This window comes from Tachypleus tridentatus, chromosome 12 (genome assembly GCF_004210375.1).
Source record: "Tachypleus tridentatus isolate NWPU-2018 chromosome 12, ASM421037v1, whole genome shotgun sequence".
Classification (NCBI taxonomy): domain Eukaryota; kingdom Metazoa; phylum Arthropoda; class Merostomata; order Xiphosura; family Limulidae; genus Tachypleus; species Tachypleus tridentatus.
The window spans coordinates 5,853,533-5,880,827 of record NC_134836.1 but is presented as its reverse complement, the minus strand read 5'-3'; the positions used below and the strand labels follow the sequence as shown (position 1 = coordinate 5,880,827).

At 31.4% G+C, this 27,295-nt stretch overlaps 2 protein-coding genes and 1 long non-coding RNA gene across 13 annotated transcripts in view; 1 reads left to right on the top strand and 2 right to left on the bottom strand.

Annotated features, from left to right (window-relative positions):
• The window catches only part of beta'COP (coatomer subunit beta'), a 64,707-nt gene extending 55,001 nt beyond the window's left edge, over nt 1-9,706 (bottom strand). Inside the window, exons 1-3 of the mRNA XM_076469426.1 lie at nt 9,245-9,706; nt 6,872-7,009; nt 3,678-3,764 (exon numbers count right to left, since the gene is read on the bottom strand). Of these exons, the coding sequence (XP_076325541.1) occupies nt 3,678-3,764; nt 6,872-7,009; nt 9,245-9,247 (228 nt within the window). The 5' untranslated portion in view covers nt 9,248-9,706. The remainder of the gene's footprint in view (nt 1-3,677; nt 3,765-6,871; nt 7,010-9,244) is intronic.
• Nucleotides 9,707-10,740: 1,034 nt separating this feature from the next.
• On the bottom strand, nt 10,741-15,406 carry LOC143234406 (uncharacterized). The gene is made up of 2 exons (XR_013018642.1): nt 15,013-15,406; nt 10,741-14,746 (listed from the first exon to the last, which is right to left on the bottom strand). It is a non-coding gene; the product is annotated as an uncharacterized LOC143234406 (long non-coding RNA).
• Nucleotides 15,407-19,199: 3,793 nt separating this feature from the next.
• The window catches only part of LOC143233272 (uncharacterized), a 202,846-nt gene continuing 194,750 nt past the window's right edge, over nt 19,200-27,295 (top strand). For 2 of the 11 annotated variants that reach the window (XM_076469357.1, XM_076469356.1), the window contains exon 1: nt 19,205-19,494. In XM_076469357.1, the coding sequence (XP_076325472.1) occupies nt 19,414-19,494 (81 nt within the window). In that variant the 5' untranslated portion in view covers nt 19,205-19,413. Of the gene's footprint in view, nt 19,495-27,295 lie in introns of all 11 variants that reach the window. The other 9 variants (XM_076469352.1, XM_076469360.1, XM_076469351.1 and 6 more) reach the window with 7 other exon arrangements.

The following is a 27,295-nucleotide window of genomic DNA, read 5'->3' as shown; positions in this document are numbered from 1 at the left end:
ATTAACCTCTACTAACTTTACAAAAACACACAATAAAAATATTTTCAATAAACTCACGTTGGAATGTGTTGCTTATTTTTACAAAGTAAACATTTAATGGAAAAATAGACATGCTATAAACAAATGTGAAGAAATCACCTATCCAAGGGCTGTTTGGCAAATTATATATACAAGGTCTAACTTCCATACTGTTCACCAAGAAATAGCAAAAAAATAATAATTTGCGACTACTTTTTTCTATAACTTGTCTAAAACCACAGATGTATCATTCACACTGTAAGAAAAATGGTTCTTAAATAAAAGTCTATAGAGTAGAAATCATTTCTTTTAAATAATCCACACTACTGACCAACCCAGTTTATATTTTCCAATTGGCTTAAAAATACACGTTTGATATTCTACAATTGTATGAATTAAGTAATTCAGTTATGAAGTCAAAAAGACAAAATACATTAACATTACGTAGCCTATATTAACTCACAAAATGTAAAAAAGCAATTCTGTAAAAATCAAACAAAGATGAAAACTTTCATTATTTCAATTAAAGTTCTCATCTACTTTACATTGATTAGGTCTTTATAAATTTAGTGTACACATTCCAGTTAAGCTTCTGAGTATAGGTATTGTCCTATTTCCAGAAAAGAAATGTTTCGTAGAATGTCCTCTATGTTAGCTAATATTTATCATTTACCCAAGATAAGACTGAAATAAAAGAACACCAAATTTAAACTGTAATCGACCAGCAAAATAAACTGGCACATTGCCATAGCTTCACTATTTCAGAGGGCAGCACACCATTTTTGTCTCTTGCCTCACCCATTTTCTTCATGTTTGATGATCCTCCTCACTCTACAACCGAGTATTAAAAATGTCTATGCTACACAGTTCAAAATCTACAGCATGCACCCTCTAAAATCATGTTTGGCAAACTGACCTGCCTATTACATCACTGATGAATGAAAGAAATCTAATATTTGTATTACAGCCAATACTATCATACAGTTGCAAACAACCAACTCTTCAAACATCCCCATACATACATGTATTTTCTCTGGCTCCAGTACTGAAAAAAATCTTACACAATACTATAAAAATCACTTCTCAATTCTACATGTAGCATGACAAAGCAGGAGCTGTTGCATAATGTTAGATATCACAATGGGCTTAAGTGTAAGAACTCTTTCATTGCCAAATACTTTGTCCTCTAGGTCACTGCAACAAATATTAAAGGTTTATAACAGAATTTATTTGGAAAAAATCACCCAGTAATTCAATCCAGATAAATTTCAAAGTGAATTTATGAGTAATTTAATTACAAGTTTAAGTAGTGACTTTCTGTTTTAATCTCAAGCAAAGACATTACAGTTTGAACATTTGTGTTAGCCTGTTTGTTACTGTAACTGTTATCCATCATGTGCTATGTACATACACTAGATTCCTGAAAACTTGACAAAGAGTTTGCCCTGACCTATTATAAGACGTCACAACTTGAGGTTAGAAATTCAATCATATGATATGGACGATGGTTTGATAAGCTTACAGAAAGATGGCAAGACTTCCTAAAATTTGTGGGGTTTTTTCCTATTTGTTTAACTGATAGACTAATAGATTCTTCAGATTAAGAAACAAGTCTATTAAGCTTAGTCCTAGGACTGTATGACAGGCCCTAAACCTGGATGGATTACGAGTCTGCAGTGTTTAAGTCTTAATATGTCAATGATTTTTTTCTTTTTCCACTGAGATGTGCTTGCCTCATCAACCTTTTTTGATAAAACATTTAAAGCACCAGTTAATGGAACTTCTATAAACAAGATTTTTACATCAAATTATACTACATATTTGTCTTTGAGGTTGAGGTTTATGTTTGGAACAAAATCCTCAAAGTTCCTTACAATGTACTTATGTGAGTCTTAAAGAAATGACAGTTAGTGAATGTAGGAATAAAAGAACATGAAAATCACTACTGCCATTTGAAAATAGAAAAATCATCTGTTACCACTCATGTATATCAAAGTAACTGCAATCAAATTCTCAGAAATGAAACTTGGAGAACCTAAATATTTTCACCAAAAAATATTAAAGCTATTGAAATACACAATAATGCAGACAGACTCATAAACAATGATATGGGATTTTAACTAAATCCCTTATGGAAAACATTTTTCAATGAAATATATATCAAGAAATCATACTGATAAAACAACTCTCACAAGATGTTGCTGTATACCCACAAGGTGTACCTTTGAAAATGACCTAATGTGGTTCGTCAAAACCAGTTAAGGTAATCATTATCATATTTTACAAATTTATATTTGTTCTTCATTACTTAATTTGTGTTTATAAAGTTACTTATCTTTAAAAGTTACTATTGCTTAAGAATTCATAATAGGTAAGATGGAAAACAATATTTTTCCCTTTTTTTTCTTCAGTGATGGAAGAAACCAGTAAACAGTTGTTTTGTACAGGAAATCTCTTTTCCAGTAATAAACCATCACAGACAAAACAACCAAAGTAATACATAAACTCCCTACTGAGAGTGGAAACAGATGTTTAATGCTTGAACTTTCTAGGTGGAAATCACTGTTATCATAAAACAACTCTGAGTAATACAGAAACTCTCCACTAAAAGTATTTGTAAAATAACAGCTACACAAATACAAGTTACCTAAAATGAAATGGATTCCACGATATGTATATATATAAAATCATTATACTATAGAAATTACTCAAACAAAAAGTAAAGCACAATTTTTTTACTCTTTAATCTTATTTGCTTGCAAGGCCAAAAATTACAAAATCAGATCCACTTGCCACATCCACCTGTAACATCCCATCTTTCATAAATTCTCAATAGTACTCTGACATTTGATGCTTTATTACTTATAACCAATGGAAATTTAAGGTTTTGATTTATCAAATGATGTATTACATCATTGTTTTCTGTACAGGATATTGTCTATTTCATCATTAATCTTAGAGTAAAAATAATTTTCACATGAAGCAAGTCAACACTATCTCCATATATTTCAAAACAAATTTTTAGTAATAATTTAAAATTCCAATTTCTTTTTTTTTTTTTTAATAATCATAATGTTTACTGAAACTTGTCAAATTCTGTGGATATAAGTTAAAAAATTTCAGAATTATAGTATATATACCATTATGGTTACAAGATTGTGTAAAACACGAGCTCATGAAAGGATTAAGATGTGTTATTTAGTAATGGAAGTTTTGTCTTTAATAGAAAAATAGTGAAAGTTTAAATACTGTTATCCCTTAACCATTCAAATTATATCAATCTGCATAAACATAAAACAAATTTGCTGTTCTGAGTTAAGATCTGTTTTGTTAATAATATAAAACAATAAGTCTAGAATACAATATGGGTTACTGATTAACATTATACACAATTCATGCTAATAATGAAAGATATTTTTCAGTACTTAATACCATAAAAATATATATAAAAATTATTGATATAGTGAGGTATATTAATAGTTTTAAAACAATTATAAATATTATAAGAAATGAAAAATAATTTAGAATTCAACTAAAAACCTGAGAAAATACTGTGGTCAAATCAACTTCTGTAGTTCACCAATTGCTTTACCATTAACTCACAATATACTTTAAAAAAAATACATAATATGAGTTCACAGTACCACAAGAAAACTTACTGAGCCAGTTATGATCCAGTTTTTCCTCGAAACAAACTTTGCTGCTCTTACAGGTAGATCGCAAACTTCAAATGACTTCACAAGTTGCTAAAAAGTGGCATTAACAACACAGTTGTTACACAGTTAAAAACAATTTTTCAAAATCATATTTTAAATTAACTTTCTTATCATTAGCTGGGATAAAATGTTTCTTAACTGTTTTTATGTATTTAAGAAATATTTACCTAAAACTAAATTAAAATTTCCAGTTAACACGTTCATTCTGTAACATTTAGTTAATAAAATATTAAAATCTATACATTTTTTTTAACTATAGAAAACTAGTCATAAAAACCTTTTCTTACATCCAAAATATAATCATTCTCTCATATAGGAGTATTATGTCCCATTTACTTTAGTATTTAACAGAAGTCAAATTTATACTAAAAAAGCCAACATTCCTAGAAAAATGCAACATCTCTCCATCAAACAACCTCAATATGGCCAATTTTGACACAGGAAAAATAAAAAACTGTGTGTTACTGCTTTGGATCTGCAAGAAGGTTAGTTAACATGTATATTTATAGTTCATGAAAACCCCAAATTGTGTGTTAGATGTTAAGGTTGTGTTATGCCTGCAAATTGTCAATTAAAACATTTTACTTGTATTTTTTAATAGTATAAATATATAGTGTTGTTGGGTTTAGAAGTCTTCTACAGTAGGTGTCTGTGACTTGTTGGGGATAAATTCAAAGATAAACAACACATTCTTCACTTGCTTTCAAAATAATATATACATATATATTATATTCAAACTAATTAAATGTATGTACAACAAATTCTTTACACTATAAAGATCATAGGCATATTATAAACACTACATAGTTTTCATGCTAAAAGTCCACTTATACCTATTCAATTGCTTTAAAATTTCAGGTGACAAGTCAAACTATCTTTCTCTATTTTTATCAACTAATATTCTGCATATAATTAACTTGCAGCTGTAACATGAGTTACTACAGCTGTATACTGCTCTTCCAGTAATCATTTGGTCTTCTTTCCTCTAATTATCCAATTTCTTTTGTCATAAATGCTCTCAGGTAGGTTCATTGCTTTAAAACCATGCTTTGACAGAATAAATTATTATTCTTATCTTCTGTCCTACTGTTACTCTTACTATAACATATTAATCATTAGGCCTATCATTTCAACCTCACTTAACTTCATGATGAATTTTTCCTTAGCTATGACTTTATTCTCTTCTGCTATTGTCTTTGTCTGCTGCTTCCCATTTATGTCATGTTATTTATATGTTTACTTCTCAACCATCTGTTCATTGTATTCTCAGCATCAATGAGTTAAACACAACTTCAAATAATCATCTGCTTTTAACTGTCTTATAATAAAAAAACTAAATCATAAAATACTGATTCACAAGATAAACTAAATAGTATTTTATATCATGGCACTGCTTTCATTGCTGAAAAACAGAACAAAAGATGAAAATTCCAAAACTGTCTATATATATGTTTGGAACCTGTAAAAAGTCTCTTTGTACCAAATCCCAAGAAAATTAGCCAAAATATGGCAAATTAACTGTCACAAAACCCTAAAATTATTTTTGTGGCATTGTGACTTCCTAATAATTATTACAAAATCTGCAAGTCAATCATTTTTTGTTTCTTAGTGTAGAAACCTTATTCTGTGCCCTATCCCATGTAAATTGGTCAAAATACAGAAGTAATTTACCACAAACCCTAAAATTGTCTTTTAGGGAACTCTGCCCATTTTTTATAGAATAAAATGTTTATAAAATAAATAAAACAATATAACAATGTATAATAAAATATATGACAAACATGTGTTTAATATTATTAATAACAAACATTACAAAGAAAGGCTAAAATATGAGTATAAACCATTGTATCTTTAAAGAAAAGAAAGGTTACACTTGAAGAAGTCTGGTATAAAACTGTTGAATATTTCTTGTGAAAAGTCTTCTCTGGTAATATTGAAGTCAATGGCTGTATAAATTGTTCCCTCTATTAAGAACCAATATTACACAGAAAATATGTTGATACTTTCCACTTTTCTCAAGACCAATCATGCTAAGAAGTTTTTAGAATACATAAACTTACAACTTAAATGTATGGACATTTATGCAAGATGGAAGAGATTTGGATTTTTTTTTTAAAGACATCCAAATAAACAAACTAAACATTTATTAGTGCATACACTCAACTTTGATAGTTTCATGACTCCGTCAAACACAGCCTTGTTTTAAATCTCCTAAACAGAGTAATACTATCCTGACTATTACTGGCTTCACTCCAAAATTTCCAAAATTCATAAATATTACAATGTAATGATTATTCTCTTAATTTCTTTCATTTTGTCACAAAAACATTAACTGAAATTGAAGACAAAGATTACCCACACACCATGTCTAGAAATATCTATTAATTCTTGTTATTTTGTTAATGCAAACAAAGTTTTAAACTTAAATCCAAGTTTAAAAAATAAATCACATGTTACCAACAAATTAAACTGTATTTAGTGTCGAGTTTCCATGAAAAGTCAAAATCTTATGTTGATAAGTCACTTACGAAAATAAGCGACCCTTTTCTTACAGGGTAGTTGGCTTTTGGAATGGATTTCTTTTCGGTGTTATGGAAAGTAAATTTAAATGAATTTAAAAGAAAGCTTGATAACTATATGGATGATAAGGGCTAGCTTTAAGATTTTTTTTTTTTTTATAATACCTTTTTTATTGTTCAGAGAAAGGGAGCAGCCGAAATGGTCCAACAAGACTCTTTGTCCCAAAACATTGTTAAATATTTTTTATACCTCTTTAAATTTCTGAATATTATTCTTACAAAACTCCATAAGTTAATAACAACAAATAGTAACTTTTTTATTTTTAATCACACTGTATTTAGTGTTAACATCTATATATATCCTATTATAACAGAAAAATACACCATTCCTAAAAATTTAATAATTAGAAGAAAACAATGTTACTTGATAAATTTTACTAAATCCAAGTCTCCCGTAGTATTAAGACTGTTTCTATTGATATTGTAACTATTGTGCTTGAACATGATGTGATAACATTTAATTGCTGAAAATATCCATTATCAATAAAAATCACAGAAAAACAGTTTAAAGCCTATAGACTTGTAATCTTTTTCAGTATTTTCAATTATAATAAATACCTGAGTTTCATGATTCCAAACATGAACATTGCCATTATATAAACTTGCCAACATCCATGGTTCACTTGGATGCAAGTCAACTGACTTTACCCTGTCAGATCGTGCTAACAGCTTTCGCTTCACATCCAACTTTAGTGGCTGAAATAGGTTTCAAATGTAAATTTTATACATACAGAAAACTGACAACTTAAAACTATCATTACATAACTAAATCTAGAGCTGTACTTAAATAAAATATTAAAGTTCAGAATAGCAGCTGGACTTCCAAGTGTTTTCTACCCAAGATAGCTTCTGTACAGCCATTTTGCCAACCATATTTTTATTATGACATTAAAGTCAAGGAATGGCTTTGATACATTGCTCTAAAAATCACTTTTCTTTTTAATATTATAACATGTTTTTTCTGTATCGTTCTCACATGATTTTCAGAGATAACTACCTCTTTTGTCTTGAAATCAATATATCTGTAAATACACATTGAAATTATATAGGATTTATATCTAACAAAGGAGTATTGTCTTGACAGCTTGAATGCTTTATCTACTACCATACCAAAATACTTTTTTTCAGCCACACTACTGAGTTGATTCTCCATCTCTATTAAACACATTCCAATTTAAAACTCAAATGTACTACCTTGCATTCACTATAATTAAAGGCTACTTGCTAAGTGTGTGTTTCTTATCGCAAAGCCATATCAGACTATCTGCAGTGTTCACTGAGGGGAATCAAACCCCTGATTTTACTATTGTAAATCCACAGACTTACTGCTGTACTTGCTAAGTATTTCTTCAACTTACAAACAAATTCAAGTCATTCTGGAATACTTCAACATCTTCAACACAGCTATGAACCCCTAAACTTAGAATACCATTAGGACTTTTTAATTTCTAACATTTTTCAATAAATAATTTCCTTATTTATAAATAAGGGGCATAACAAGGGACCTTTGTTCCATATAAGGTACTTCATTTTCTTCTACCTTCCTACTCCAAACTGCTTAAACTTCTTTCAATATATTCAATTTTCAGCTTTAAAATTTCTGAAATTCTTTAAATCACAATATTTTGACTTCACCTGAAGATGGTCTATTCCACAACTAACTTTTAAGAAAGTAACAATGTCTGAGCTTTATATATCTTATGATTTTATCCCATAGACTTACTACTTGTTTTTCTTTCAGTAACCATCATCCAAACTTCTAATTTTAAAAGTTTCAGTCATGTTTTCCTGAATCCTTTTCCTCTCCATTAAAAACAAATCATTCAATAATCATCTCAATCACTAACTAAACTGCATTTAAATTCACATATTTCTCTCTGCTACTGCAGAGTTTCATTTCTAAGTCTATACTTATAACTATACAGTTTAGAGAATAGCATGGAATTACCCAGATGGACAAACAGATCCCTTGCCCTTTAATATTTATATCAAGTATGTATGCCTAACCTAAAGATCTACAACATTAGCATTTTTCAACATCATTAAAGAATTACATAAGAACAAAATTATAGGTGTATGTATTCATCGACAATAAGAGGCTTTGTAAACAACACCAAATAATAAAAAATAACTTGCCTACATGTTATTTTGGATTTTAACAAAACATATGAATAATAATGTTTGCCTAGTATTAGTTACCTAACTTTTAAAATTAAAAGATAAAATTGCTAACTTTTAATAACAGTCTAAATTCTTCTAAGACTTTTGATCACAAAATGCTGAAAAACATTTATATGCAAGAGAGAAATACTAAACATTAATTAGAGGTCATTTCAGAGAGTTCACTACCTCTACAAGTCCAATACATTTCTTGAAATTTACAAATGCTCACTTTCATAAACTGTGTTAACAAATATCAGGAATACCCTATTGCAGTACTACTATCAGCAAATTACATAACCATATAAGGAATGTACAAAATGCATTCATAGAGAATACACTGTAATGGAGTGTGAATACCAATTAATATTAATTGTTGTAACAATTTATAATCAAGTTTTATCTTAATATAATACTATAATAAAGAATGATGAAATATATTTTTAAGACTCTTAAATCAAATATATATGTATTTAAATACATTTATGAAATTTGAAATGACTGTAACACATCCTAAATTCACAAATGAAATTAGTTAAGCTGTCAAAAAATAAACTTCACATTATTTTTATCACTGTGTCATTGTTACAACTTACAATATTACATTTTGCAGTATTATTAGCATTATTTACACCAATGTGATAACATGGGCTTACAGTAAGTAAATTACAAAAATAAGAAATTGTCACTGTCAAACTATAGTTTGTTTTTTTTTGCTAACTTAGCTTTACAAAAACGTTAACACTAACAGGTTTAGGTTTTCAAACTCACCATTTTTTTCCCGTGTTATGCAACTTTGAGCTTAAAAAATGACAGGTGTAGGTTTAAGTTGAAACTTAAACTACTATTTATTAACTTATTCGTTTGATAACACAAATAAGTCAGTAAGTGATGTTTGCGAGTTAGAAGCAGCGATGAACCTTAACAAGGTGTTTCATATATAACTATATAAATTTATTAGGAAGTACACACACGTTGTTAGAATTTATTTTAATTTTATTTTTCTAACCTGCAACTACACACAGTATATCTTAACACCAATATTAATTATATTATTAAATGCGTTCTTTCAAATTTCAAGGAAACACACAAACCAACCAGTAATACTTAACACGTACGATAACCAAGCAGAATTAATAAATACTATTATATCAAACCCATCATCAAAATTTAGACGAAGTACAACTACAACATGATACGTGGCGGAGCCAACGTTAACATATTTCGACACTCACGTTAATTCAAATAATAATATAAAAATGCATATTTATTTATAAATTTATTTCAGATTCTAAGACTTGAATTTAAAAAAAAGAATCAATTAAAATTTAAAATTAAAGTTTATACATCGAACGAAGTTGATAATATCTAAAGTAATAAATAATAGTAATTTTGTACAGAAAACAATTATAAATAAATTTAATAATATGTGTGTGTTTTTGCTTACAGCAAAGCTACATTGGGTTATTTGCTGAGTCTATCGAGGAGAATCGAACCCCTGATTTTAGTGTTATAAATCCAGGTAACAAATTTAATAATACCTTCAATAAATTTGTTTGTATAAGAACAAAGTCCCATTTGGCTATTTGTTGTGCCCACCGCGAACAATCGAACCTCTAAAATCAGCATTTCCACTATGGTACCCTTTTACAAATAAGAATATTGAAATTTTTTGTATGATCTACTTATTAACTATTATACGTAGATATAAATTATTTATAATAGTAATAAATCTGAATGAGCATGCTTCTATTCAGTCTATATTTGAAAGGATATGTATGGTATTATAAGGTACGTTTCCCAGAAATATGTATGTTAATAGAATTTCGTTAGAAAATGTATTATAGAATGATTCTGAATGTTTCTTTAACAGAAACAAGGAAATCGACCGTACAACAATGGTTACCGTTATGTTACTTATTTATTTGCTTTCGCTTTATGAAGTTGAACATTTCTTGAGCATTTCCACTGATGTTTTGCAAGTGTTAAACATGTAGTATGCAGAATATATTCAGTGTTTACATTTTTCTTTAATTTGGTGAAGAGAATGTTTCACGTTTGCATAAAATATTTTGCGTATACGCGTTTCTAGTCATATATGTACTTTTAACAACAGTATATGGGTACATTTCTTTCATCCTATTTATTTCGTGTTTAAGGCCAGTCACCTTTAATGTCAAATATATTTTGTTATGGGAAAGGTTGACAAAGATAATTGCCATTGGAGCAGGTAATACCTATTTTGTTGTTGTTTTTAAATCACCAAAAGTAATGTTGGTAGCGCAAACCCATTTAGTATGTAATTTGCTATATAATGCTGTGCTCTCAGAATGGACTAAGTTTTAGTTTGGAAAAGAGTTTAGCGTTAATTGCTCTTCAGTAAAGCTCTGTCCATTGTTTAGTGTACTTATCAAATTGGTTGATTTTTGTCATAAACAAAAGTTATTTTATTTTATTTTATTTACACTATATTTAGTCTATTTTCGTTTCAAATTCAGAGTTTAAAAATTCAGTTTAACTCTGTAACATAGTTTTTAATATTTCTCAAGCTATTCTGATTACTATATTTATCTTTAAGGTTATCAATATATCTGAGAGTATCACAAATGTGTAAGATGCAAATAACTGAGTTTCTTTTTCTGAAATAGAGAGAGAGTGACAAAATCAGGCAAATCAAGTACCTGAATCTGGTAAAGAGTGAGAGAATCACCTCTATGTATTTATTCGTATAAGGTCAATTATTTTAGAGCGCATTTATCACCCATAATATTTGAAAGACAGACACCTCCATATTTCCACACATTCATAAAATTCATGTGATCATAGAACCCATTACTGTAAAAGCTTAGCATATGTTTTACTATTTCAGTAATAAAGTTAAAGTAGTCAGTCCAAAGCTGATTGGTTATATGTAGGCTGTACGCTAACCAGTCTACCAACGTGTATCAGTGTAAAAAAATGTTAGAAAATTTCGTTAACAAATAACATCCACTTTGTGAAACTAAAGCAAGTGAAGTGCGTGTAACATGTCTTACAATTACTTGTCTTTGAAACTAAATGTATTTAAATCATGTTTCAATGTCATCTTCAAAGATTGCTCTTGATTCTTCTTGATGCTATTTCTATTACTACTTACTAGATTATCAGTTTTTAATTTCAGTATCTTTATGCTGATAAACAATTTAATTCATTTATCTTTTTATTGCTTAAATAAAAAAAAGAGTATAATGTAAAATCTTATCCACAGATTTGATAAAACATCGTTTTAATGTTATGAAATAATCTCTAAAATAAGTGTCTAACATATAAAATAAAACCACGGCTCCAGCAAATATTGAAACATTAGGTTTGTTTGTTTTTTGAATTTCGCACAAAGCTACTCGAGGGCTATCTGTGCTAGCTGTTCCTAATTTAGTAGTGTAAGACTAGAGGGAAGGTAGCTAGTCATCACCACCCACCGCCAACTCTTGGGCTACTCTTTTACCAACGAATAGTGGGATTGACCGTCACATTATAACGCCCCCACGGCTGAAAGGGCGAGCATGTTTGGTGAGACGGGGATGCGAACCCGTGACCCTCAGATTACGGAAACATTAGGTACATTTAATATGAGAGTATCTGCGTAGTGACAGGAATAACGGCCTTGCATGGCCAGGTTGGTCAAGGCGGGATCTTTTTTTGAATTGTAAACTAGTAGTCACGTGACCATGGCTGTTGTACTTGTATATCATAAAGTAACTGTTTTTTTTTCACACTCCTGAAGATGACGTGAATTCACAATGAAACAAATTCCGTGAATTATAACCTTCTAACATTCAATAGTCATCTTGAAAATATTGGCCATTTAAAGAAAATAATATAGTATATTATTATCATATTTTAATCAGTAATCTAATGCCTAACTATGTGCTAGTTTAACGAATATCAATAATCAGAATGAGAGTTACAATCAAAACTTGTGTAAACACTTGCAAGGGTGGAAAATGTAACTGGCATGGCTAAGTGGTTAAGGCACTTGACTCGTAATCCGACGGTCATGGGTTCGAATCCTCGTTGCACCAAATGTGCTCGCCCTTTCAGCGATGGGGGAGTTATAATATGATGGTTAATTCCACTATTCATTGGTAAAAAGTAGCTCAAGAGTTGATGGTGGGTGGTGATGAGTGGCTGCTCATCATCAGCAGTCTCACACTGCTAAATTATGGACGGCTAGCGCAGATAGCCCTCGTGTAGCTTTGTGCGAAATTCAAAAATAAACCAAATCATAACAACATTTACTGACTGCAAAGATAAAAACAATGAAACAAAATTACATTCACTTGAAGGAAACTATAAGGAAGATTACATTTCCTCATGTAAAGTTGCATTTCCTAATGAATAGTGTTTTATTTATATAATATTTTCAATTTCGTTGGTCATGACTAAAGGAATACAGATGGGCCATGTTTGTAATGTTATTTGAAACACCAGTGACTGATAACTATTATTATTTAATAGTCTACCATTTTGTTTCTGAAGTAATTGATCAGATGTAAAACAACATTAGTTAATTTTGCACTAGTCTGAGTAAACGTTTGTCTCATTATTAAAAGGCATGATTCTGAACTGAAGTTTACGTAACTTTAAGTTAGAAATATGTTATTGTTGCATCATCATCACACTGAAAGCGTCACTATTAAAATCTCCACACAGATAAACATTTTTGTTTCAGTTTCTTCTACGATTTTTTTGAGACTTTCATTGAATAGCAAAATATCAGTGTAAGGAATACAACTTGCATTTTTTTTTTACTCACAGGTAATGAAAAACTGTTATGAAACATTCACAGCATCATACTATATAAAATGTAAAATAAAAAAGTATTTGATTAGAAATGTATTTTCTGATGAAGATAGCTACCCCTCCATCTTTTTTATTTTCCCTCAAACAGGGAGAACCATACTCATCTGATATGCAATTATTGATAACAGACTTGAATGATAAGGATTGATTTTGAAGGGTGGATTTTAAAAAAATTTAGTTTTGTGAATTAGACGTTCTTGATGGATCAACAGTCCCCTTTTTCCTTTTGAATGTTATGTTATATTAATATATATTTTTAAATATCAGTATTAGCATCTCAATGTAAATAGATCGGCTCTATTTAAGAGCTGAACTGCATCTTGTAAGGATTGAAGAAATAAAACTTGGCAGTGAGGAGGTTGAATATATGTGGGTTACAATCATGAGTTTCAAAATTAGAAAGCTTTTAATTAGCAACTGTTATAGGCCACTTGTTCAGTTTGAAATAAATGAATAACAGAATTGCTGCAAGCTCAGTAAAACAGTCAAGAACTCTGTGACTGCAGGGAGTTCAAGACAGGCCCTCAGAATTGGGAGGGAAAATACACTATAAGGAAAGCTATATAAACAAGAAAAACAAATTTCTGTTTTGACTGTTGCTCTTTTGATTCAAAGATGCTTAATGATTACAAGTTATCACAGTTCTTTTCTAACACACCTTCCATCTTTTGGAGGTTTCATCTAGTAAGTCAGCCATTCAGTATGTGTGTGTTTGCCTATTTCCCGCTATATTCTGACAAAGTGTTACCTTTGTGTTGTCTTTCAGTTGTGTGTATTTAAAGTAAAACACTTTAATACTGATGTTTCAGTTTACATCTTTTTCATGGTATAGTGTTTTGTCTGAGTAGTAAGAGAAACAAAAGTTATTAAAGAAAATTGTCTTAATAATATAATTTTAAACATCGTACTCAGTGTTATCCATGCACTCAAGTGTTACTATTGTGTAACAATGCTTAAATGATGTTAAGTAAAAATAAAATCATAGCTGTACAAGCCAAACAAACAGACAGACCAGAAATATTAGGTTACTAGGTTAACTTAACAGTGTAGAAGAATTCAAAACAAATATTCAAATTAAAAAAGAACATTAAATTGAAATTAATCAACGACAAATTTGAAAGTTGAACAATCTAAAAAAAGAGACACAAAAAATCAGTTATAAAAGCAGATTATATGTAGCAAAAAAAATAACTGTCCATATATAATCTTCTTCTTCATGTGTAAAATCTGCGGCAGACATCGACGACCATGGCATGCCAGACTTCTCTGTTGTCAATCCTCCTTATCAACTCGATGTTGCTCTTGAGTTCTTGGTGACATAGTTACTGAGGCTGTCGATATATTTAGTTCTTTTACACCCTCTGCTTTTCCTCCCTTCTATTTTTCCACATAGCATCTGTTTCTCTATCCCATTCTTCCTACAGATGTGTCCTAGAAATTCCATTTGTCTCTTTCTTATATAATAAAAAAAATATTAAAGACCACATAAAAGCCAAAACTGCATACTTTCCAGTTACTAAAAACCCTATTAAAAATTAAATATAAGTGTAAAAAAGGTCTCAACAACATTAAAAGCAACAGTTCTTCACACTGTTTGCTAATTTTTAAACTTAAAACCAAGCCATTGACAATTACCATTATGTATTTACAAAGGAAATGTAAACTTTATGTTCTTATGAGATCTATTGTATCCAAACCTTGTTCCTTTATGTTCCATCCTTTCTGCAGGCAATTCACCCACTTAAACCATTTAGTGACTATTAAAAAAATCAATGCATCCATTATTATGAATTCTTCCTTAACACTTCACTTACATTAAGTTTTTGAAAACCTGAAAACTACCAATGTCTAGAGTTCTAGACTGATTTCCACGAATTCCTGTAGTTCTAGATCCTTATTCTAAATAGGGACATATGAGATTAGTGGTGACCAAGTGTCTCAGTGATGATGATACAGCCCCTGCCTATCCATGACTATCGCCTGAAGTGCCTTTTAGGCAATCTTTGCTTTACTGACATCTGGATTGTGATTTATTGTTAATAGAATTGCAACAATGTATTAGCACATTGTCATAGCTACGATAAAAACACAAATGACATTTACAAATAAAGATAAAACAAACTAACCATATAGATGAAGTACACATTTTTTATTTTACTAAAGGAAAAGGAAAGCTATCATTAAAGAAAGTTGAAAACATAAGAAAAGTAGTCAACACAAGAATTCATGTTGAACGTATAATAGCCATTTACGACCACATGCAACACCTTGCAAAGGACATTTCTGAAGATCATTATTGGTTGAAAAATGGAAAGAAGTGGGAATTTAAAAAACAAATGTTATTTATGATCTTCCATTAAGTTGTTCCTTCCACTTAATGCTACATGTAAAAACAGCTAAGATAAAATGTTATCTAATTTGTTATTGTAATGTGTTGAATTACTTTCATCATTCCTAACGAAAGTGCAGTTTAAATTCTTACATTATATATGTGTTATACTAAGAGCTCAATAAATAAAATTCACGAATTTATTTTATCTTACTCATATGTAAAATCAGATACAATGATTTAAATGTCATTATTTACAGTAATGACAAATACGCACTTAATAAAGTTTGAAGATGAAAGAAATCATAACAAATGAGGTCTGGCATGACGTGGTGGTTAAGGCGCTAAATTCCCAGTTTGAGGGTTTAGGGCTTAAATCCATGCACGCTCTTTCAGTCGTGGGGACGTTTAATTGTGACGGTCAATTGCACCATTATTGGTAAAAGAGTAGCCAATGAGTCGGCGGTGGATGATGTTGAGTAGCTGCTCTCCCTCTAGTTTATCACTGCTAAACTACGGACGGCTAGCGCAGATAGATCTCATGTAGCTTTGTGCGAAATTCAAAACCAAGCCAATTATTACAAATACAAATGTACAACGTTTTGACAAATTGTTATCATTATAAGGTAATAAAGTTTCTTTCATTACCCATTCAAATCGTCTCCATTATTTACTAAAAGTGGGTTCCTAGTTGCTTTCCTTCTACTCTTTCACTTCTAAATTAGGGACGGATGGCGCAAATTGCCCTCTTGTAGTTTTGCGCAAAAGAAAAACACTCACTAAAGAAAGATAAAAAATATTAACCTATTATTTGATTGTTTTATTTACGAATCTTACTCGTATTTTAATTTTTTTGGTTAAATATATAACTTACTCCTTTTCGTTTCCAATTTTTATTGTTTAAATCTGAAACATCATATTTATGGAAATTTCAGTTGTTTTATTTATTGCTTGTTTATAAAAAAACACTACCTAGTTACATCAATATGATCCAGTTATGACTGACGATAATCAGTACGGTAGTTTCTAAAAATTGAGTTTTGAAGGTATAGATCTTAAGCTCCAGTAAAGTAAGTTATCCAACCATTTTCGTGGACCTAATGTTCATATTTATTTGTGCATCCAATACAAATATTTAAGAATAATGAATATGACATTGTGCAAAACACTTAGAAAAATCTGAATATATTAAAATAAAATTCTTTATCTACAGAATACTACATGTAAATATAAACGTTTGTTTGTTTGTTAGTAAGCACAAAGCTACACAAAGGATATCAAAATCGAGTTTCTAGCGGTATAGTTCAGCAAACATACCGTTGGGCCATTGTAGGTGGAGCACATGTAAAATGCAGTGAATACTAAAATAACTAAAGTCTATTGAATTCCATTAATTGTAAAATATGAATTCATAAAAATATCAAATTCATAGCTTTCTTGTCTTCTGCAGCTCTAGCCCTAGTGGTTTGGGCGTTAGACTCACAACTTAAGGGTAGTTGGTTTGAATATCGTCACCGAAATTGTTCACCCTTTCAGAGATGAAGGTTTTATTGTTTGTTTGTTTTTCAAATTTCGTGCAAAGCTACTCAAGGACTGTCTGCACTTGCTGTCCCTAATTTAGCAGTGTAAGACAAGAGGGAAGGCAGCTAGTCATCACCACCCACGGCCAACTCTTGGGCTACTCTTTTACCAACGAATAGTGGAATTGACCGTAACATTATAACACACCCACGGCTGAAAGGGGGAGCATGTTTGGTGCGACAGGGATCTGAACCCGCGACCTTCAGATTACGAGTCGTACGCCTTAAACCACCTGACCATGCTGGGCCTGAAGGTTTTATAATGTGATGGTCAGTTCTACTTTTCATTAGTAAAAGTAGCCCATCGATGGTGATGAGTGGTGTTGACCATCTTCTTTCCGTCTAATCTAGTCCCCCGCTGGGACAGAGAAGAATATTTGGATTTACAACGCTAAAATCAGTGATTCGATTCCCCTCGATGGACACAGCAGATAGCCCGATGTGGCTTTGCTATGAAAAAAAAACAACACACACACACACCCTCTGGTACATCACTTTTACATTTGAAAATGAACGAAATTCAATAAACAAACACATTTCCCCACAGATTCTTCATTTTCAAACACTCAGTATTAGACCACAATCAACTATCTTTCCATGTTTTCATTGACAACAAAAACATTAAAGATCAAATACTTTATTTTTATCGCAGGATTGAGATGTTTGAATTCCAGTACTGGCTACTTTCACAATAAATGTTCTTTGTAAAAACTGAACTGACTGAGGTGTTTAAGATAAAAATCTTGTAACCAAAGGTAGTAGAACAGCAGTTTTAATTAAAATATTTTCCATACTTTTTAAAATTTCTGTAAAAATTGTAAGTTACAGTGGATGCTTTTGAAATAAGTATGCTTTGAATTTCACACAACAAAAGTCGAAATTTCGCATGAGAATAGTTGTGTATTGTTGTTGTTTTCATAATTGTATATACTTTGATATTTGAAATAAAATGGATGTTAATAGTCTTAAAATAGATAACTTTGAAAGATGTGTTTTGACGTTTTCACACAATTTCGCCATATTAAGCCCGGCATGGCCAGGTGGTTAAGGCGCTCAGCTCGTGATATGAGAATCACGGGTTCGAATTTCCGTCGCACCATACAAGCTAGCCCTTTCAACCGTGGAGGCGTTATAATGTCACGGTCAATCCTATTATTCTTTGGTTAAACAGTAGCTCATGAGTTGGCGGTGGGTGATGGTGACTAGCTGCCTTCCCTCTTGCCTCACACTGCTAAATTACGGACGGCTAGCGCAGATGCCCCTCGTGTAGCTATGCGCAAAATAAAAAACCAAACAAACAATCGCCATATTAAACGTTTTATGTCCACCAACATGATCAGAGAAAGTGTTTTATTTTAGTTTGGTGACAGGGAAAGGAACTCTCTACACTGGTTATTATTTGAAGGGAAAGATATAAAGATCCCACGGATGACATCCTTATATCACTTCTCGAGACCCTAAGAATAGACATAAGGTTTGATGGCAATTGACTCAGATTTTCGCCAATTATAAATGACTCTCTCACACACACAGACGTTTGTCAAATAATGGTATTGTAATAAATACTTTTACTGATGGTAGCTTCCTGATCGAAGATAAGTGGTAGATAATTTCAAATTTTAATTGGTTAAGTTGAGACTAAGAATCATTTCTACAAGTCAATTTTTTAACATCTTTGAATTTGTGAAAAGTATTATACTTTTTGCGTTTTGTCGAAGCGGATCAAGACTACTAATCTATATGCCTTGTACGCTATCAAAACGCCCCCTATAAGGTAAGTGTCAACTGAACTATATTATGATAAAAAATTAAAAAATCAGGGGAAGGGTACGTTGCAACCTATTTTATCTTATTCAATGCTCTATCGTTAAATAAATATTTTTTGAGTCCATTGCCTATACAATAAATACACTGATGAATGTTTTAGTTGTGACTTTTTATATGTTCAGCAAGCTGTGTATTCTGATATTTTACCATGTGTGCTGTAACAGGCTAAGAAGCCTGTACGTTCTATAGACGCTGGACTCTGAGTGTTGTTTTTTCTACTTTAAGTGTATCCACAGCAACCTAAGTAACCGAAGTAATCACAACTGTTCTCATGCGAAGTGTATAGCCAGAAAAAATTCTTCAAGATTTGTCAAAGCTAACAAACGTGATGTAACTCTCGAGTTCTATGTGTGTGTGTGTGTATGGATGGATTCACAGGGATTTTACGAGTACGAGATCGAGTCCGAATATGGGAGTTGGAACTAGAACGCAGGCGTTCTCAGGTTTGTGCATATAATGTGATTGACATAATGCGTGATTTAACGATCTGAAGGAATGTTTATTTTCTATAAATATTATTTTACTTAAAAAGAAAAGTTATAAAATAAGTTGTCAAGTGAACTTATGAAAACAACAGTATATGATAAACAATTAGTTGGATGTTTTAAATTACCAGGTTTTGTTCTCTTTTATAGCTGTTACATTTTGCTTGAAATGATATGATAAAGAAGAGCTTATAATTAATGTATTAAGACTTCCGACGTTTCATATATTATATAATTTTAATACGGAGTAGCTTCATATTAAACATTAAATCCTCTATGTAATAATGTTTCAAATATAAAAATATAAAACGTTTTACTAGATTAATTGTCATGTTTGAACATTTTTTTACCATTTTAAAATTTCGAATTATCATTCAGAAATTTTGATATAAAATGCTTTTGAACAAATACACAATTCTCTTTATATTTCTGATAAGTCATGCTACAGTGTACTCGAGATCATGCAATATTGATCATAAAACAGAAGTTAATAAGCAAGACACGCAACTTTCCCTGTTTGCACTCCATGAAAGATATTACAATTTGCATTTTCCATTAATGTTATAGTGATAGATTCTGTAACCATGACAACAAGTTTGTTGCCGTAGCTGGTGCGAACGAGGCTACTATATATAAAACATACGTGATTATGTTAAGAATATTTATGTTTCAGGGTTTGTGTATTAAATCCATTTTAATGAAATTTTCCACACACACAAAAAAGCAAGAACAACAGATAAAAAGAACATAGGATTTCCTATTCATGTGACACAATTTACAAATAACTTGTGTTATTAACGTAAAGGATAAAACCTGAGTATGCATGTGTGTGTGTGCACGTGTATTCAGAGTTGCCAGTGTTTTCACTCATAGTAAATCTAATTAGAGCAAAAACGGCCGAATAGACACATTCATTAAAAATAAAAGGTCTTTAATGCTTGCAAAATATATTTAAAATTGCTAATATTTTGTAATAGTGGTGTCACAAATGTCGGCTTTGTTATGGTGATGTTTTGGTTGATTTGTTTGTTTTTGAATTTCGCGCAAAGCTACATCAGGACTATCTGCGCCTGCCATCCCAGATTTAGTTTGACACTAACGGGAAGGCAGCTAGTCATCACCACCCCCCGCCAACTCTTGGGCTACTCTTTTTTCAACGAATAGTGGCATTGTTCGTCACATAAACGCACTCACGGCTAAAAGTTTGAACATGTTTAGTATGACAGGGATTCAAACCCACGACCCTGATGTTACGAGTTGAGCGCCCTAACCACCTGGCCATGCTAGGACAGATGCTGCTATAGCTTTAAAGTCACTCACAAGTTTTTATAGTTCCATTTCCATTTCTTAGGTTTTCAAAGGAAGTATTTTCCAATTCCAGTAGATGTGTAGTATCGCCAGAGCATTTTCCGACACTTAAAATTATATATATATAAAAATAAGTTATTCATTTTACATCAAAAATTAAGTGTCATTCACAATCAAATTCAGAGGGTGTAAATGTCTGGTTGTTTGTCTTCCTCCGTGTCCACTAGTAGAGCTCTCATAAACCGCCCATCACATACAGACACACACATATTATCACTCTCCTTCAGTAGATGGCAACAAACACAGCTCTAGCTCAGGAGCAGATTTTGGAGTGTTTAAATAGTGAAATGTTTTTATTTTTGCATTAAGAAACATAAATATGATATTAAAGCACTCAATGGATTATGTTTTACACTTATACTGTGTGTTTAAAATGTAATAGAAAAACGTTTTATTTACACAATCTATAACGAAAGTCCCTTTTTTGTTATTCGTCTTGGCAAGACAGGAGATGTACAAAGTAATATAAAGGTCAAAGTTTTGTTTGATTAGAATTTTGCTCAAACCTACACGAAAACTATCTACGCTAACCGTCCCTAATTTAGCAGTGTAAGACGAGAAGGAAGGCAACTAGTCATCACCACCCATCGCCAACTCTTGGGCTACTCTTTTACCAACGAATAGTAAGATTAACCGTCATTATAACGCCCCCAAAGGTCGAGCATGTTTGACAGGGATTCGAATCCCTGACCCTCATATTACAAGTCAAATGCCTTAACCACCCGAAAATACCTGGCCAAAGGTCAAAGTTGTTAATACTTAGTGCGACTAGAAATATAGTAACTTAATAAAATATACATTTTTAAAAACTTTGTTCAATGTTAATAGTTTTTATGTGGTAACTTTTTTTTATCCCTGGTGCTTAATATAAAGGAAGATGGGTTGCGTATTTATATTGAATTTAATACTAATGCAACTTGTCTGAAATATTTAATATTGCATATATTTCCTTTATGTAAAATTGATTAGTAAAAATGCAAGTCTGTTTTCAATATGAAATATTTCATTTGAAAATGACATTACCCACCTGATAAATTTTGGCATGTTTCCGATGCAAGTCAATATGTATTACCAAACATCCATATTTATGGCATTCTGTGGCGATTGAAGTATTTGTTTGTTTTGAATGTTCGCGCAAAGCTACACAAGGACTATTTGCGCTAGCCATCTTTAATTTAGCAGTGTAAGATTCAAGGGAGGGCAGCTAGTCATCACCACCCATCGTCAACTCTTGTGCTACCCTTTCTACCAACGAATAGTGGGATTGACTGTAACATTATAACACCCCCACGGCTGAACGGGCGACCATGTTTAGTGCGATGGGGATTCGAACCCGCGATCCTCGGATTACGAGTCGAACGTCTTTAACCACCTGGCCATGCCGGGCCATACGAGCTTGAAGTAACATTACTTTTAAATAAAACAGCTTTATTCTTTCGACTTTCATTCTGTCAGTTAGTAAGAAAACTATTTTTATTCTGAAGGTCTTAAGGGTGTATTATTTTTGTAAAACCAAAGTTCATCATACACTTCTGAATCTATGGTAGTTAGCAGGAAGTTGCCTGCTTTATTTCAGTTAAACAGGTTTTATTCAATGCTTTTTTTCATCTGTGCTACCAATGATTCTCCTTACCTGAATTAATAATAATTTTGACATTATAATGATGTTTTGCATTCTAGCAAACGATGAAGAATGTTGTGAGTAATTATGATGACGCTTTAGTGGCGGAAGTGGGAGAATGGAGGAGTACGAAATTATCTCTAGCAGGTGCAATGCTGGGCATTAAGTAAAACCTGTTTAACTGAAATAAAACACCAATTTCCTGCTAATTACCTTAGATTCAGGAGTGTATGCTTAACTTTAGTTTCACAAAAAATAATACATCATTAGGACCTTCAGAATATGATTACGTCATCATCAGCAAGAGATCATTGCTGGGAAGGGTGATATAATACGATTACAGCATTATGTATGCTAGTATTTGAGTGAGACATTTATTTCACAGGCTGTTTTCCGTATTTTTTAGCATATTGATGAAAAGTTCTTGTATTAAAACACTTGATAGTTACATATTATTTCTTTGTTAAATTGATCAAGACAGCTGTTTTTTATTGTATTTTGCATATTTTTAGCATAACAACAAAACCTCTTGACAAAACGTTTGATCTTTATGTATTAGTTTATTAAATATATAGTTTTAGTTTTATATGAATTTCAAATAGTAGATTATAATTTTGCTCTAGAAGGATTCAAACATATCAGATAGTTACATTTTCAAATCATTTATACATTTACTTACATAAAGCCCCAATAGATTTTTAATAGATATCAGTAACATATATTAGTTAAAACACTGAATTAACAAAAAAAATATTATTAATATACTTTATACAAAGGTAAATTTTTATCTATACGCACACAGTGTTACTGCACTTCCATAGGATTACATACAGGTTTCAACTTGTCTTAGTTTATGTTTATAGTTTTAAATAGTTATTTAATCGCATTACGCATTACGTGTAGCTTACAAAGGTGGGCGTTGTCTACATACGTGAATAGTGTTACATATTTAATGGGTAATAGTATATTGTAGCTTTTCCTTCTATTTGTAGCATGCATGATACACTTTTACATTTTCTGATGTTTTAAACGTAAAACAATTATTAACAATTCACAAGTTTTCATTTCTGTAATTAATATATTGTATAAGACACGTTTACATCTATTCATTCTGAAAGAGTATTATTATTTAAATATCTAGTATACAATAATTTAAGACTAATATATAGCTTTACAAATTGGTTTGCTTCACTGAAGTTCAGTTTTAAAGGATCAATGTGAATAGCTATGTTTGACCATTCCTATTATACAAAACTATATTCTTACTTTTCTGTAGAAATGGTCATAAATCTTTATGTATAGCTTATTTCTTGCTATTTCGTACTCTCCACATTACACAGACTAAAACTAACTGCATATAGACATTCTTTCTGTTTCCATTTAGGGATCATTAACCTTGTACAAAACCAATAAAAGCAATCTCCAAAAACTTTGGACACTTCAACACCTATTGAAAATGTATTGTGACTCATCACAAACTTTCGCAAGCTTTTGTATATCACTGATTATAAAAGTCAGTGAATTTAGTTTGTTGATTCTTTCACTTTACATAATGATACAAAACATAAAGTGTATATTCAAGATATTCTATATCTCAAGAGTTGTTGGGGCATGTTTGTTATAAACGTTTATGTTAGCATATAATTTTTGTATACTTTTCTTCTCAATTAAATTCCATGAGTTAATTAATCGTGTTTTTATCAAAGGCATTTATCTATATAATAAAGGTCTCATGAAGATATTCCATCATTAAGACATATAAGCTAAATCACACATTCTAAATAATACTTTTGTCACACGTATTGAAACATTTATTCACAAAACTTCAAGTACAAGATAAAAGATTATGATCTTTTATCTACTGTTGAGGTTTATATCTAATAATTAATAGCAAACTTGCAAGAAAGATCAGGCAATATGTTAATGCTGATGTTCATTGTAAGTATTAGAAGTGAGAAACCTTTTCGTCAGTAGAGATGAGATTTACCATAAGAACTTTCTCTTTTTCAGGATATGATTGTCATGAAAAGGTCCTCTAAGTTTCAATTGTTTAAACAAAGTCACTTGATGTATTTGCATATATCAAGATACAGCTGCCAAAAAAAAAAAAAAAATGCAGGACACACTGTGTGTTATTAACAGGAGCGATAGTTTAGAAATATTCTACGTTCTGTAGCTCGAATTGTAATAATCCAAACTATCAAATATTTTTAGTTAAGGTGCTCTATTGAACTCTTGCTTCAGAAAACAAATTTCAAGACAATTTATTAAGAAACTTTTGAGATATATCATACCCAATTTTGTGTCTTTTTTATTTTTAGCCGCAGATGAGCGGCTCATAGAACGATTCTGAATTTATTTTTTCAAGTACAAACATTTACCTCATAGCTCCGACATCTCCTGACCAACATGTGATCTATTTCAAGTTTTGAACTCAGGAGATGGAACCATTTCAATCGATGTACTTGACTTGACTTTGCCCAAAGTATCGTAGGTTATTTAATTCTAATCCTGCCTAAACGAATTCCATTTTGAGGGTAGGCCAGTACATATTCTGTTGAGTAAAAACATCGAATCGAGTATATGCGCTTCCCACGCTTGGTAATTCTGGCGCTCAAAAACAGCAAATAAAAAAGGGAAACTAAGGTATCACACATTGATTTACTCTAATCCTGCTTAAAAGAATCGCAAGTGCTGCAGCTATTTAGGGATAGTAGTAAGTCTTCGGATTTACAACGCTAAAATGAGAATTTTGATTTCTCCTGGTTTACACAGCAAATAGCTCGATGTAGCTTTGTTATAAGAAAACACAAGAAAACATCCATGTAACCCCATAAGGCCCTGAAGAAGACTATATAATAAATTTGTGAAGATCATACCATTTGTGTGAATATTACGTCAGCTTCTTTACACTCCAAGTAAGTTTTTACTATATTGGTTGTTTACTTTCTACTTGGGAGTTATTGTCATGTTGAAAGATCAAATCTTATCCGATGAGGCATAGTTCTTAAAGGAATAGCAAGGTGGATCAAAACCTGTTTGAATTTGTTGATAATCATGGTACTTCCGATTTCATAAAACTCCCAGACAAACTTGGTTGAGATACAATTATATCAATCTATTCCCTGCTTTATTATGGTTGCTATGTACTAACTGTTATACTGCTTTACAGCCTACCTTCAAACAAGCTGCAATTGATTATTGCCAAACAATTCAGTGTTGGTGTCATTCTAAATAACTCTTCCTTTTACAGGTTAAATCATCCTGCTGTTTCATTGTTTATTTTGTTGCTTCTTCTTAGAAAAGGTTTTGTATTGAGACTATCTTGGTATCAATATTGAATAAATGTTAACACCTGCACTTACAGAAAAGTAATTTGCAAAATATCTAATGGATCATCACCTATCACTCAAATAATTTATTCTGAGAAGCTTTATATCACTTTTAAATATTTTGGGTTACTTTCTTCGACCATTTGTATTGTCAATATCAATTTTACGAACTCGTTTCAGTGCCTTTCATATAGCATGTGCACCTTGGTAGTACAGCGGTATGTCTCCGGATTTACAACGCTAAAATCAGGGGCTCGATTCCCTTCGGTGGGCTCAGCAGATAGCCCGATGTGGCTTTGCTACAAAAAAAGAAAACACACGCATATAACACTAGTGAAACTTAAAGTTTTGCTGTGCTCTATTGACAGGAAAAGTCTTTCTTAGTCAAACTTTTTATTTCTTTATGCTTATAGTGTGCAATTTCCTTACTAAGAACCATTACGTTCACCATAAGTTTCAAATCAACAACTGTATAATTGCCTATACTTACACGGGCCTTGTGCTAAGTTAGAACTTTTAGATTAGTTGCCTGACAGTCACATACATAGTGCCATATCAGCACAATGTTGTAATCGGCATCATTTCATTTTTGAACAAAATATGATATTCTACCACGAGTAATTTGCATTATATACTCACTTTATCTTCTGTTTCTATTATTATTTTCAATATTATACGTAGGCAAATATTTATATTTTGTACAGATTATGTGGAATTTAAGTGGTTGATGAATGTTTTCAACCTAGAAGGGTGTGTAACAAGATGACCCCACAAACTCCAGGAAATACTAATGGATTAATTATCTCAAAGAAGAATGTAAAAACACAGTTAAAAGGGGGAAGTACAATAAGTATGGAACACCAACCTAAAATACAATAGCATATCAAACAACATATAATATAGAAGCAATGAGGTAATTATTGTAGCTCTTCACTAAACTGAAAGATGGTCAGGCGAATGACACGAGACTGGAAACAATTTTGGAAAGGCTCGAGGGTAGCACAGGACGATACCCATCGCAACTAGTTGCTCCATACAAAGTTATATTGAACACAGTAAATTCATCATGCTACAAGATTGTGTTATGCTGAAAGTTGATAGATAGTAGTGGACAGAAGCAACAATTACAGTTGGTATTTCTACAGTATCTACATTCTACAGCACTCCAACATCTTCGCCACTGGCGAGGTACTTAGGTTTTAAGAAGACACTAGTGAAAGTAAGAGAGTGCTTCTGTTGTATTGTGTGCAAAGGGTCTGTGGGGAATTGGTGTTCATCCTATAAAGTGTGATGTGAGTATGAAGGTTCATGGAAGAAACAGCATGGGCAACTACAGCAACTTTAAGCTCCACTTTGGATGGTTGCTGTCAGTGTTCTTGGTCCTGTACTGCAGATTAAGAATAGGAATACATATATTATGGTTGTGACAAATTGTTTT